This window comes from Chrysochloris asiatica, unplaced genomic scaffold (genome assembly GCF_000296735.1).
Source record: "Chrysochloris asiatica unplaced genomic scaffold, ChrAsi1.0 scaffold00441, whole genome shotgun sequence".
NCBI classification, from domain to species: Eukaryota; Metazoa; Chordata; class Mammalia; order Afrosoricida; family Chrysochloridae; genus Chrysochloris; species Chrysochloris asiatica.
This window is the reverse complement of record NW_006408959.1, coordinates 1,126,395-1,138,999: the sequence shown is the minus strand read 5'-3', so window position 1 is coordinate 1,138,999 and position 12,605 is coordinate 1,126,395. Positions and strand designations below refer to the sequence as shown.

Genomic DNA, 12,605 nt, shown 5'->3' with positions numbered 1-12,605 from the left:
GGCAGCACAAGAGGCACTCACTCATCTCTGCCAAGAAATTTGGAAGACAACTATCTGGCCGACTGATTGGAAGAGATCCATATTTGTGCCCATTCTCACAGTTTAGGAGGTTAGAAGTTCTAATTCATAATGCCAACTCTAGAACAAGGCTTTAACCCTTTCTTAGCTATTATGAAAGGTCTTTATCTCCTTTCAGTATCTCTAGGTCCAGCATTGCTTGGAGATCTCCATTCATCCAGGTATCAGTTTTCCTCTCAGTGTAGGAGCTTCACAGTGGAGGAACCTCAGACAAAGGATGGATTGCTCTTGTTTTTGTAGTAGCAGTACTTGTAAGATAAAAATGTTGCAGGCATACTTCCAGGGAAATTCCCTTTCTATTGATTGGCTTCTCATAGCAGATCTCATCATAGAGGTGAATATATGATAATAAATCATATTATGGGGAATTCTACCACTCATTGGTCAGTTTGTCTTCCTCTGGTGGCCTGCTTATTGCTGTTATTCTGGAAGCTATGTGACCTGTATTTTAAACACCAGAAGAGTCATCCATGGTGGACAGGGTTCAGCTGACCTTCCAGACTAAGACAGAATAGCAAAAAGGAGAGACGGTCTACTTCTAAACATATAGTCACTGAAAGCCTTATGAATAGCAGTAGAGCACTGTCAGTGCAGAATACTGAATATTGAAACATATTGAAGAATAACAAAATATTGTCATATATAGGGCCAGAAGATGAGCCCCTCAGGTTGGAAAGCACTCAAAATATGACTAAGGAAGAGATGGCTTCTCAAAGTAAAGTTGGTCATGAAGACATGAATGGAGTAAAATTTTCAGGGCCTTAATTTGTTGATGGGACACTACTTAAAATGTAGAGAAACAGCTGTAAACATCCATTAATAATCAGAACATGAAACGTATGAAGTATGAATCTAGGAAAATTGGAAGTTGTCAAAAGGAAATGGAACACATAGACATCGATATCCTGGGCATTGAGATGGGCTCATATTGGCCATTTTGAATCTAACAGTCAACATGGCTTACTATGTCAGGAATGACAAACTAAAGAGGAATGGTGTCACATCTATCATAAAAAATAGCTTTTCAAGATCTGTCTTGAAGTATATTGCTGTCTGTGATAGAATGATATCCACACGCCTATGAGGAATACTAGTTAATACTACTAATTTTCAAATTTATGCATCAAATATTTAAGCCAGTGATGATGAAATTGAAGAATTCTACCAAATTCTTGTCTGAAATTGAATAAACATTCAATCAAGATTTATTGATAATTATTGACAATTGGAACTCAAAGGTGGGAAACTAGGAGAAAGGATCAGTCATTGGAAAATATTGCCTTGGTGATAAAAATGTTGGAGATCACATGATAGAATTTTGCAATAATAATGACAACTTCATTGCAAATACCTTTTTTTCTCTCTTCTTTTTTTTTTTTTAAGTTTTTATTGTGAATTGAGTGATAGTTTTAATGACAACTTCATTGCAAATACCTTTTTTTCTCTCTTCTTTTTTTTTTTTTTTAAGTTTTTATTGTGAATTGAGTGATAGTTTGCATGTGTGGAAAGAGATGGTGCAAAAGCCAAAGCAAGGCCAGGGGCAGATTGTAGAACAGACCATCAGTTGTTCATATGCAAGCTCAGGCTAAAGCTGAAGAAAATAAAAAGTCCATGAGAGCTACTGGTGATCTTGAACTCCCGACATTGCAGCTCAAACTGGCTTTACAGCCCAATGCATGAACCCACTGCACCACACCAGGAATCTTCATTACTTATTAGGCTGAGATTTATCCTCAACAGGTATTATGAAATATAGGCAACTGTTCTACTTCATAAAGCACTACATATTTAAAATTTCTTTTCCTCTTCCTTAATACTAGAAAATGGCATTGTTGTTGTTAGGTGACATTAAGTTGGTTCCAACTCACAGCAGCCTTATGCACAATATAATTAAACACTGCTCTGTCCTGCATGAATCTCACAATCATTATTTCACTTGAGCCCATTGCTGTTGCCAACTGTGTCGATCCATCTCATTGGAGTCTTCCTCATTTTTGATGACTCTCCACTTTACTAAGCATGATGGATTTCTCAGGGAATTGGCTATCCCGATAGTATGCCCAAAGCATGAGATGGCAAAATTTGACCATCCTGGCTTCTAAAGAACATTCTAGTTATACTTCTTCCAACACAAATGTGTTTGTTCTTCTGACAATTCACATTATTTTTCTTAGTCTTCTCCAACACCATAACTCAATTGCATCAATTCATCTGTGAACTTCCTTATCTATCCATTGTGCAACTGTCACATGCATAGGAGTCTATTGAAAATAAAATAGCTTATCTCAGGGGCACCTGGGTCCTCAAAAAGATATCTTTGTTCTTGAACACTTTAAAGAAGTCTTGTGCAGCATGTTTGCAGAAAGCAATGTGTCATTTGATTTCTTAACTGCCGCTTCTATTAGTGTTGATGGTGGATCCAAGCAAAATGAAGTCTTTGGCAGCTTTAACATTTTCGCCATTTGTCATGATACTATTTATTGGTCCAAAGGTGATGTTTTTTGTTTCCTTTACATTGAGTCATAACCCATACTGAAGGTTGTGGTCTTTGATCTTCATTGGTTCAGTATCTTAATTCCTCTTCACAGTCAACAAGCAAGGATATATCATATCATATGACAAGTTGTTAATGAAGATTTCTCCAGTCCTGATACTTCATTCTTCTTCATATAATTCAGTTTCTTGGTTTATTTGCTCAGCATACAGATTGAATAAGAATGATGAAAGAACAAAACTCTGTTGCAACCTTTCCTGATTTTAAACCATCCAGTGTCCCTTGGTTCTGTTTGTATGTCTGCCTCTTGGTTTATGTACAGGTTCCTCATGAGCACAATTAAGTGATATGAAATACCCATTCTAAATGTTTTCCATCACTTGTCATGATCCACACAGTCGAACACCTTTGTGTAGTTAGTAATGTACATGTGCTGGACTGCGAGGTAAGTTTGAAATGCAAGGTTGGCAGTTCAAGCTCACAGACCACTCCTCAGAAACCCATACATGTTCGCTATGAGTCAGAATCAACTCAATGGCACTTATCAACAGCAACCACAAACATCTTTCTGCTGTTCTCTGTTTTCAGCCCAAATCTCCTTGATTTCAGCAATTACATCCGCAATCCCATGTCCTTCCGTGAAAGCAGCTTGAATCTTTGGCAGTTTCCTGTGAATAGACTCTTGCAGCCATTTTTAAATACTGTTTAGCAAAATTTTACTTGCATGTGAAATTAATGATACCTTCATTACATTGGGTCACCTCTCTTTGGAATAGGCACTAATATGGGTCACTTCAAATTAGTTGGCCAAGTAACTGTCTTCTAAATTTTTTAGCATAGGTATGTGAATGCCTCTAGTGCTGCATCACTTTGTTGAAAGATTTTTTAATGTACATTCTATCACATAGCCTTGTTCTTTACCATGCCTTCAGTGAACCTTGGACATCTTCCTTCAGTACCATTGAATCTTCATTATAGTCTTCTTCTTTAAATGGTTGAACAATGATCATCACTTTTTCGTACAATAACATTTTCGGATCTTTTGGGGTTTTTTTCATCTTCTTTTGATGCTTTCTGATATTTTCTGCTTTCAATCAAGATCCATCAGACATCAGCAACGATATCTCTCTTTCCACAGTCTCTTCTGAATCTGGCTTGAACCTCTGGAAATCTCTGTCAATGTATGCTTGCAGCCATTTCTGTATTACCTTTAGTAAAACTTTACTCACATGGGATATCAAAGAGATTGTCCAATGATTTCAGCATTCCTTTAGGTCACCTCTCTTTGGAATGGGCACAAATTGGATCACTTCCAATCAGTCAGCCAAATAGTGTTCTTCCAAATATCTTGGCAGAGATGAGTGAGTGCTTACTGTGCTACCTCACTTTCTTGAAAGTTTTCAATTTTTATTCCATCAATTCCTGGTGTCTAGTTCTTTGACAATTCCTTCAATGCACCTTGGACTTCCTCCCTGAGTATCACTGGCTCTTGATCATATGGTAACTCTTGAAACGGTTGAACATTAACCATTTCCTTTTGGTACAGTGACTCTTTGTATGCCTTCCATCTTCTCTTGATGCTTTCTGTATCACTCAATAATTCTTCCAGAGAATCTTCAATAATGAAAGTCGAGGCTTGACTTTTTTTCGTCAGTTCCCTCAGCTTGAGAAATGCTGAGCGTGTTCTTCCTTTCTGGTTTTCTGATTCCAGATCTTTGCACATATTGTTATAATATTTGGCATTATCTTCTCAAGCTGAGCTTTGAAATTTTCGGTTCATCTCTTGTACCTTCTCATTTCTTCCATTTGCTTTAGCATCTCTATGCTCGAGAGCAAGTTTCAGTGTCTCTTCTGATATACATTTTGACCTTTTTCTTCTTTCATGTCTTCTTAATGACTTTTTGCTGTCTTCATGTATGATGTACTTGATGTAATCCCATAACTCTTCTGGTCTTTGGTGTTTAGTGTTTAATTTATCAAATCTGTTCTTCTGATGATCTCTAAATTCAGGTGTGATATATTCAAGGTCATACTTTGGCTCTTGTGGACTTGTTTTAATTTTTTTCAGCTTCAGTTTGAATTTGCATATGAGTAATTTATGGTCTTTTCCACAGTCTGACCCTGGCCTTGTTTGCATTGATGATATGGAGTTTTTCAATCATCTCTTTTTGCAGATGTAGTCAATTTGATTTCTATGTATTCCATGCGGTGTGGTCCATGTGTATAGTCATATCTTATGCTGTCTAAAGAAAGTATTGAAATGAACAAATCATTGATTTTGCAGTATTCTATCATGTGATCTCCAGCATCATTTCTATCACCAAGGGTATATTTTCCAACTACTGATCCTTCCTCTTTGTTCCCAACCTTTGCTTTCCAATTACCAGTAATGATCAATACATCTTGATTTCATGTTTGATCAATTTCAGATTGAAGAAATTGGTAGAATTCTTCTATTTCATCCTTATTGGCTTTAGTGGTTGGTGCATAAATTTGAATAATAGTGGTATTAACTGGGCTTTCTTTAGGCTTATGGATATTATCCTGTCACAGACAGCATTGTACCTCATGATTGATCTGTATATGTTCTTTTTGACAATGAATGCAACACCATTCCTCTTCTATTTGTCATTTCCAGTATAGTAAACCATGTGGTTGTCAGATTCAAAAGCCAATACCAGTCCATTTCAGCTCACTAATGCCTAAGATATGTTTATGTGTTCCATTTCATTTTTTATAACTGCCAGTTTTTCCAGATTCATACTTCGTACATTCCACGTTCCGATTTTCAATGGATGTTTACAACTGTTTCTCTTCATTTTGACTTGTGCCCCATCAGCAAATTATGGTACCATGTGCTTTACTCCCACAGGTTTTGCTCCACTTACATCATCATGCTCTACTCTAGTTTGAGGAAGCAACTCTTCCCCAGTGTCTTAAATTTTTAGTGTTTTCCAACCTGAGGGAGTCATTTTCCGGCACTATATCTTGTAGTGTTTCTTTGCTATTCATAAGGATTTCAGTGACTAAATATTCAGAAGTAGCTTGTCACTCCTTCCTAGTCTGTCTTTTTCTGGATGCTCATCTGAAACCTGTTCACCATGGGGTGACAATGCTGGTATTTAAAATAACAATAGCATAGCTTTCAGAATCACAGCAACTCAAAAGCAACCACAATACAACAAACTGACAGACAAATGATAGTCCATATATAAATACAAATATATATATATATATGTGTGTGTGTGTGTGTGTGTGTGTGTGTGTGTGTGTATATAGAAATCCAGTGTATATTTATAGATGAGTGAGAGTTGTTTTATGGGAAGCTCAGGATACAGTCTCTCTTGACAAATGTTCTTGGACTATTGTATAAAAGTGTGCTTTCTATTGTTGTTGGGTGAAATGTGCTAGCTGTTCTGTTTATAAGCTTTAATAATACTATTTTTGTCTCAATTTTTATTCAGTTAAAGCTGATTTTACCTTTTATGATTCATTCTGTAAGAAAAGGCAAGTGTCATTTTTTATAGTGCTTAGTTATCTCGAGCTGCTATAATAAAGGTACAACAAGCAGCTTGTATTTTTGTATAATGCACTGGAAGACTAATTGCAAAGTCAGTGGTTCAAATCCACCAACCCACTCCTCAAAAATCTACATAGTATTGATATGTGTCTAAACCAACATGATGGCACTTACCAACAGCAAAAACAACCTAAAGTCCTTGTGTGATACTGTAGAAGAAGCTCTGGACTGCTAATCATATGGTCGGTGAGTCAGGCCCATCAGTCTGTACTCAGAAACCCTATATAGGGTCTCTATGAATAAGAACTGAGATGATATAACTTAACAACAACAATACCTGGAGAATATGTACAATGAACCTATATTTAAAACAACGAAAATACCACTTGCCGTGCAACACTAACCCTTAATCTGCTCATTGATCTTATTGAGAATTACTTGGGATGTGGATGGGGATGAGCCTGAAGGTGAAAAATGTCAATGACCACTGTTGAATACTGCCCAGCCCTTTGAAGAAATTTTTTTAATGATGGGATGCAGTTAAATAAATACTAAGAAAATTGAACGGGCTGTTGGAAGAATACAAAGACAAAATAATGAATAGATGAAAAGGGAAACAGGAAAAAAACAAATATATCTGTCACTTCATTGGAGTCAACAGTGGTCTAAGAAGCAGTACTTCTGAGATTTTCCCTTCCTTGAATTCTTCTTAGGCTTCTACAAAGACATCCTTAGATAACAACTACTTAAAAAAGAAACACCTAATACATTCTCAAGTTCACAAAGAAAATATAACTTCTTTTCCTCCCATCTCTTGGCGCTATCTTCAACTCTATCCACATTATCTTCTGTTTCTATGATAAGAATGACACATTGTCTTTTATTTAATTAATTTATTTGTTGTATTTTATATAAACATTTATGCAATAAATTAATTTCCATTTGACAGTTTTTATACAAATTGTGGTATCCTGGTGTGGTGTTATAGTATAAGCACTGGACCTTAAGGTGTGTTTGAACTGCAAAGTTAGTGGTTCAAATGCACCAATCAATCCTCAGAAAACCTATATTGGGTCACTGTGAATCAGAATCAGTTAAAGGCACTAAACAACAACAACAACAATAATAATACAAATTGTACTGTGAAATTGGTTACAATTTTGTAATCATTTTGTACAATTTGTGCTGTGATGTTGGTTACAAAAGTGACATTGGTTACATTTTGTCATCATTCTCATTATTGTGATTCTGTTTTTTTATGTGACTATTGATCTAGTCTTCTTTCCCCTCTTGCATTCTTCATGTTGCATCATGGGTGATACTATTTATTATATAAGCCAATTTATTTTATGGCTGAAGTATGAACTGAAGATGTGTTTTCTGTGCCATACTCAATGAGAATCTTAGGATGATAGTTTTGATCTAGTTAGCATTGTATCACTAGTATATAACAACAAAGGAAATACACAAAGTACCCAGGAGATACTTAGCTATCTTTATACTTATTTTGTTTGTACTTAAGGTAAACTTTATTATATTGTTGTTAAGTGCCTCTGAATTAGTTCAGAGTCCTACCAATCCATTGCATAGGCTTTCTGAGCAGCAGCTGATGGGTTTGAGCCACCATTCTTTTGATTCAAATGGACCTTGTGATTCAGTGCTTATAGGTAGGAAAATGTAAGGTCTAGTTCTCATAGTCAAATAAAAATGGAAACACTTAAAAAGGAAGCTCCTATGAAACTTTCAAGCAAATTTTTCTCTCTTTAGACTTGTATATTGGAATCTATCATAGTCAGTTCTGTTTTTTAAAACTAAAATACTAATAAAAAATACAATTTAACTTTCTGCTACTTCTTGAATGTTAAGCTTCTAGTGTATATGTTTCTTAAGAAATAATTAAGCCTTCTTCAGAAAAGTTAACTATAAAACTAGTATTCCTCCCTAGCCAAATATACTATTGAGCATTTTATATGTGCCAAAAATATATTAATTTTCACATATCTTTAACAGTAAAGCATGTAAACTGATATGAAATAATGTCATTAATTATATTATTTGAGCTAAACTACCATTTTGATCATTTTTTCATAGTCTTTCTTTGTACCATTTAAATAAGTGTGGGTTGAAATCATGAGTTTTTAGATGTTTCTGTTCAAAAGAATATCTACTTCTTTCATTGCTTGATCCACTTCTTCAGAAATCTTTGCAGAGCCTCTTTTACCTCTTTATTCCTCAGAGTATAGATAAGTGGATTCAGCAGTGGTGTGATCACAGTGTAGAAGAAAGTGAAGAATTTGCCATGTTCAGAAGCAAAACTGTTTTTAGGGTCTGTATAAGCCATTGCCACTGTCCCATAAAACATGAAGACCACCAGAAGATGGGAGGAGCAGGTTCCAATGGCTTTCTTCCTGCCATCTTCTGACTTGATTTTCCTCACAGCTTTAGCTATATAGCCATAAGAAGTTAGGATCAATCCAACAGGCAAGATGGTGAGGAGGATGGCAGAGATGGTTATCTGCCACTCATTAGAAGAGGTATCTCCACATGCCAGTCGTATCAGAGCAGGCACCTCACAGAGAAGGTCATCTATGTGGTGGTGGGCACAGAAGGACATCTGGAGTGTTATAGGAGATTGGATCAGAGATTCCACCAGGCCAGACAGCCAGGCCACAAGGGCAAGCTTCCAACAGAGAAGAGGATTTATAATGATGGTGTAGCGCAGCGGATTGCAGACAGCAACATAGCGGTCAAAGGCCATTACTACCAGCAAGACACATTCTGTGGCACCAAGACAGAGGAAAGCACAGAGTTGTATTACACAGCCCGTGTAAGTGATGGTCTTGTCAGGCCCCCACAAGTTTGACAGCATCTGAGGCAATGTGGTTGTGGTAAAGCAAAGCTCCAAAAAGGAAAGATTGCTAAGAAAGAAATACATTGGTGTGTGAAGGCGAGGGTCTACACAAGAGAGCACAATGATCATCAAGTTGCCAAAAATGATCATGATGTAGAAGACTGCCACAATCCAGAAGAGAATGTTTTCCAACTGAGGCCATTCAGAGAAGCCTAGAAGGATGAAGCCCACTGGAAAACTTGTGTTGGTCATTCCTGTTGTATTTGACATTAGGGTTAAGACATAATTGTAAGTAGAAATTTGTAAAATGAGTTTGGAGAAAAAGCTCCACTGTTGGTTATTCAGAGAAGACAGACATTATTACTTGACGAGTAAATCTTGAGATATAAAACATGACTGTTAACCCTCCCGTTAAACAAATAGAATGCAGTCTTCCTTTATTAAGACTGTGTTGTTTACATCAAATGAACATTTGTGAGATACTACCCCTTGGAATTCATCTATAAAGTCTGTAATCACAACTTGAGTGGACACCCTCACGATTACCTTACAACACTGGTATGTTCCTCCAAGATGATTTTTTCAGTCTTGTAGTAGTTACTTTAAAATAGTTGAAATGAAATGGTGATCACCAAGCCCGATCTTTCAAATATGTAGTCATTTGATACAGTAAAGCTTGATTTAGCATGAGCAACACAGGCACAAATCAGTGTTTTTACTCTACAAGAATCTGGGTCATAGGTTGTGAAAAAAAGATTAAGGAAGTAGACAAACAATGCATAAATGTGAGGAGAATGTTATGATGGGCAAGCTCTATTTAATAACAATTTCATAGCTATTCATTGCATGCCATATGCAAGACACTGTGCTATGCCCTGTAAACAATACAGCTGGAATTCTATTTTTATAAAACTCACACCTTGTGCCAGAGAGACACAGCAAGTACACAAATGAACAAACAAATAAATCAACATTAAGATGGAAATCAAGGTAATATAGTTGAAGATAACAACGGTGGATATAAGAAACAGTCAGAACATTTCACACAAGAATAGAGGAAATACTTTGCCGTGCTGAGAGAGAAAGGTGTCAGCCCCAGAAAGGCTAGCCTGATGGGCAATGTGGAGAAAATACATCTTTAGGACAGGGTGTCAAATACCTCAGTGGGATTCAGCTTCCCTAAGTTCTCATGATTATTTTCCAAAACCAATTTTGTTTACTTCTTTAAAAAAGGCACTCTAGATTAAGTACAGAATACCCATCTCTTTTCATCAGACTATACCACATAGGAGTCCTGGTATGCACTGTGGATTTATGTGCTGGACTGCATACTCGTTTGAACTGCAAGGCCAGCAGTTCAAGCTCACCAGCTGCAATGTGGAAACTTTATACAGGGTTGCAGCTGACTCAATGGCATTTAAAAACAACAACATACCACATCTTAAATTCAGTCAGCTTCTACAGATGTTTTTATTGTGGTTGTTAAAGGCCATTGAGTCAGTTCTGATCCACAACAACCATGTAAAGGGTTTATACATAACTTAATCTGGCTCATAATACAATACTATTTTAAACTGGCATTTATTCAGAAATTTTCAAGATGCCTCTCTGTAATTTTGCCCTTAAAATATTACTCTGTGGAGTGAAATAAGTCAGTCATAACACACAAACAAAATGTATGATCCCCCTTATATGAAATATCTAGAATAAGAAAATGTATAAAATTGAAAGTTCACTAGTAGTGACCAGTGTTTGCAGAGTATGAGAAAAATAATTCCTTAAGGGACATGATATTCTGTTAATGAAGGTAGTGGTTGTGTGTTGTTGAGTCAGTTTTGACTCAGTGACCCTGTAGAGTGTTGCCGAGGTTATGAATCTTTATGGGAACAGAAAACTTTGTCTTTGTCTCATGGAGAGGCTGGAGGATTCAGAGTGCTTATCTTGTAGTTGGCAGTCCAATGGGCAATCCACTACACTATCAGGGATACTTAAGCCTGTTAATGGTAGTGGAATATTTTGGAAACAGGTGGCATAATATAGTAAATATAACTGATATTGCTCAGTTCTGTGTGTTGTTGAATAGTTGGATATTACAGTTATTATTAGGTGCCAGGGAGTCAGCTAATACTCATAGCAACCCTTTGCACAACAGAATGAAAGTTTGCCCAGCCCTGCACCATCCTAGCAATTCTTGTTGAATCTGAGCCATTGCTACTGCCAGTGTACCAACCCATTTCATTGGGGTCTTGCTTTTTTTTCACTGACCCTCCACTTTACCAAGTACAATGTCTTTCCCCAGGAGTGGGTCTCTCCTGATAATATGCCCAAAGTATGAGAGTATATATCTCATTATCCTGGCTTCTAAGGAGAATTCTGGCTGTATTTCATCCAACACAGATTTGTATATTGTTTTGGCAGTCCATGGAACTTTCAGTATTCTTCTCCAACACCGTAACTCAAATGCATCAATTCTTCTATGGTCTTTCTTATCCATTTACAAATTTTCACACGCATATGAGACTGTTAGAAATACCATGGCTTAGCCCTCAAACTGATATTTTTCCTCTTGGACATTTTAAAGAGGTCTTGTGTAGTAGATTTGCCAAATACAATACATTGTTTGATTTCTTGGCTATTATGTCCATGAATGTTGATGTAGATCCAAGCAAAATGAAGTTTTTGATAGCTTCAAACTTTTCTCCATTTTTCTTGATGTTATTTATTAGTTGAGTTGTGAAGATAATTGCTTTCTTTACAATGAGATGCAATCCATAGTTAAGGTTGCAGTCTTTGATTTTCATCAGAATTTTAAGTCATCATCACATTCAGCAAGGAAAATTGTATCATCTGCATACCTCAGGTTGTTAATGAGTCTTCTTCCCATCCTGATGCCATGCTCTTCTTCATATAATCCAGCTTCTCAGATTATTTACATAGAATACACATTAAGTATGTATAGTGAAAGAATAAAACCCTGGCACACACATTTCTTCATATTAAATCATTTACTATCCATTGTTCTATCCAAACAGTTGCCTACTTTATGTATCACATGAGGTTTCACATGAGCACAATCATGTGTTCTAGAATATCCATTTTATGCAATATTATCTTGTCATGATTCACACAGTCTATAGCCTTTGCATAGTCAAAAAGCATAGGTAAACATTATTCTGGAATTTTTTGCTTTCAACGAAGATCCGTCTGACATCAGCAATGATATCCCTAGTCCCATGTCGTCTTCTGTATCCAGCTTGAACTTTAGGCAGTTCTCTGTTGATGAACAGTTACAGTAATTTTTTAATTATCATCAACAAAATTTTACTTGCATGTGATGTTAATGATACTGTTTGATGATTTCTACTTTCTATTGTATCAGCTCTGTTTGGAATGGGCACAAATATGGACTCTAGTACCCCAAATTGGTTGGCTAGGTAGCTGTCTCACAAATTTTCTAGCATAGATGAGTGAGAAGATCCAGTGCTGCATCAGTCTGCTTAAGGATTTCAGTTTGTATTCCATCCATTCCTGGAATCTTGTTTTTGCTGATTGGACTTCTTTATTGCAACCTTGGACTTCTTTATTCAATTCCATCAATTCTTGATCATCTGCAATCTCTTGAAATTGTTGAATATGAGCCGTTTCTCTTTGGTACAGTGAAT

At 36.4% G+C, this 12,605-nt stretch overlaps 1 protein-coding gene across 1 annotated transcript; it reads right to left on the bottom strand.

Moving 5' to 3' along the window:
• Window positions 1-8,265: 8,265 nt before the first annotated feature.
• LOC102823579 (olfactory receptor 2H1-like) lies at window positions 8,266-9,195 on the bottom strand. Its single transcript, XM_006877092.1, has one exon. It carries the CDS (start codon window positions 9,193-9,195, stop codon window positions 8,266-8,268), a length of 930 nt encoding a protein of 309 aa, XP_006877154.1.
• Window positions 9,196-12,605: the final 3,410 nt, after the last annotated feature.

What these genes read in the sequence shown, in the direction of transcription:
- LOC102823579 (XM_006877092.1), bottom strand. Translation starts at nt 9,195, where the DNA reads ATGACCAACACAAGTTTTCCAGTGGGCTTCATCCTTCTAGGCTTCTCT.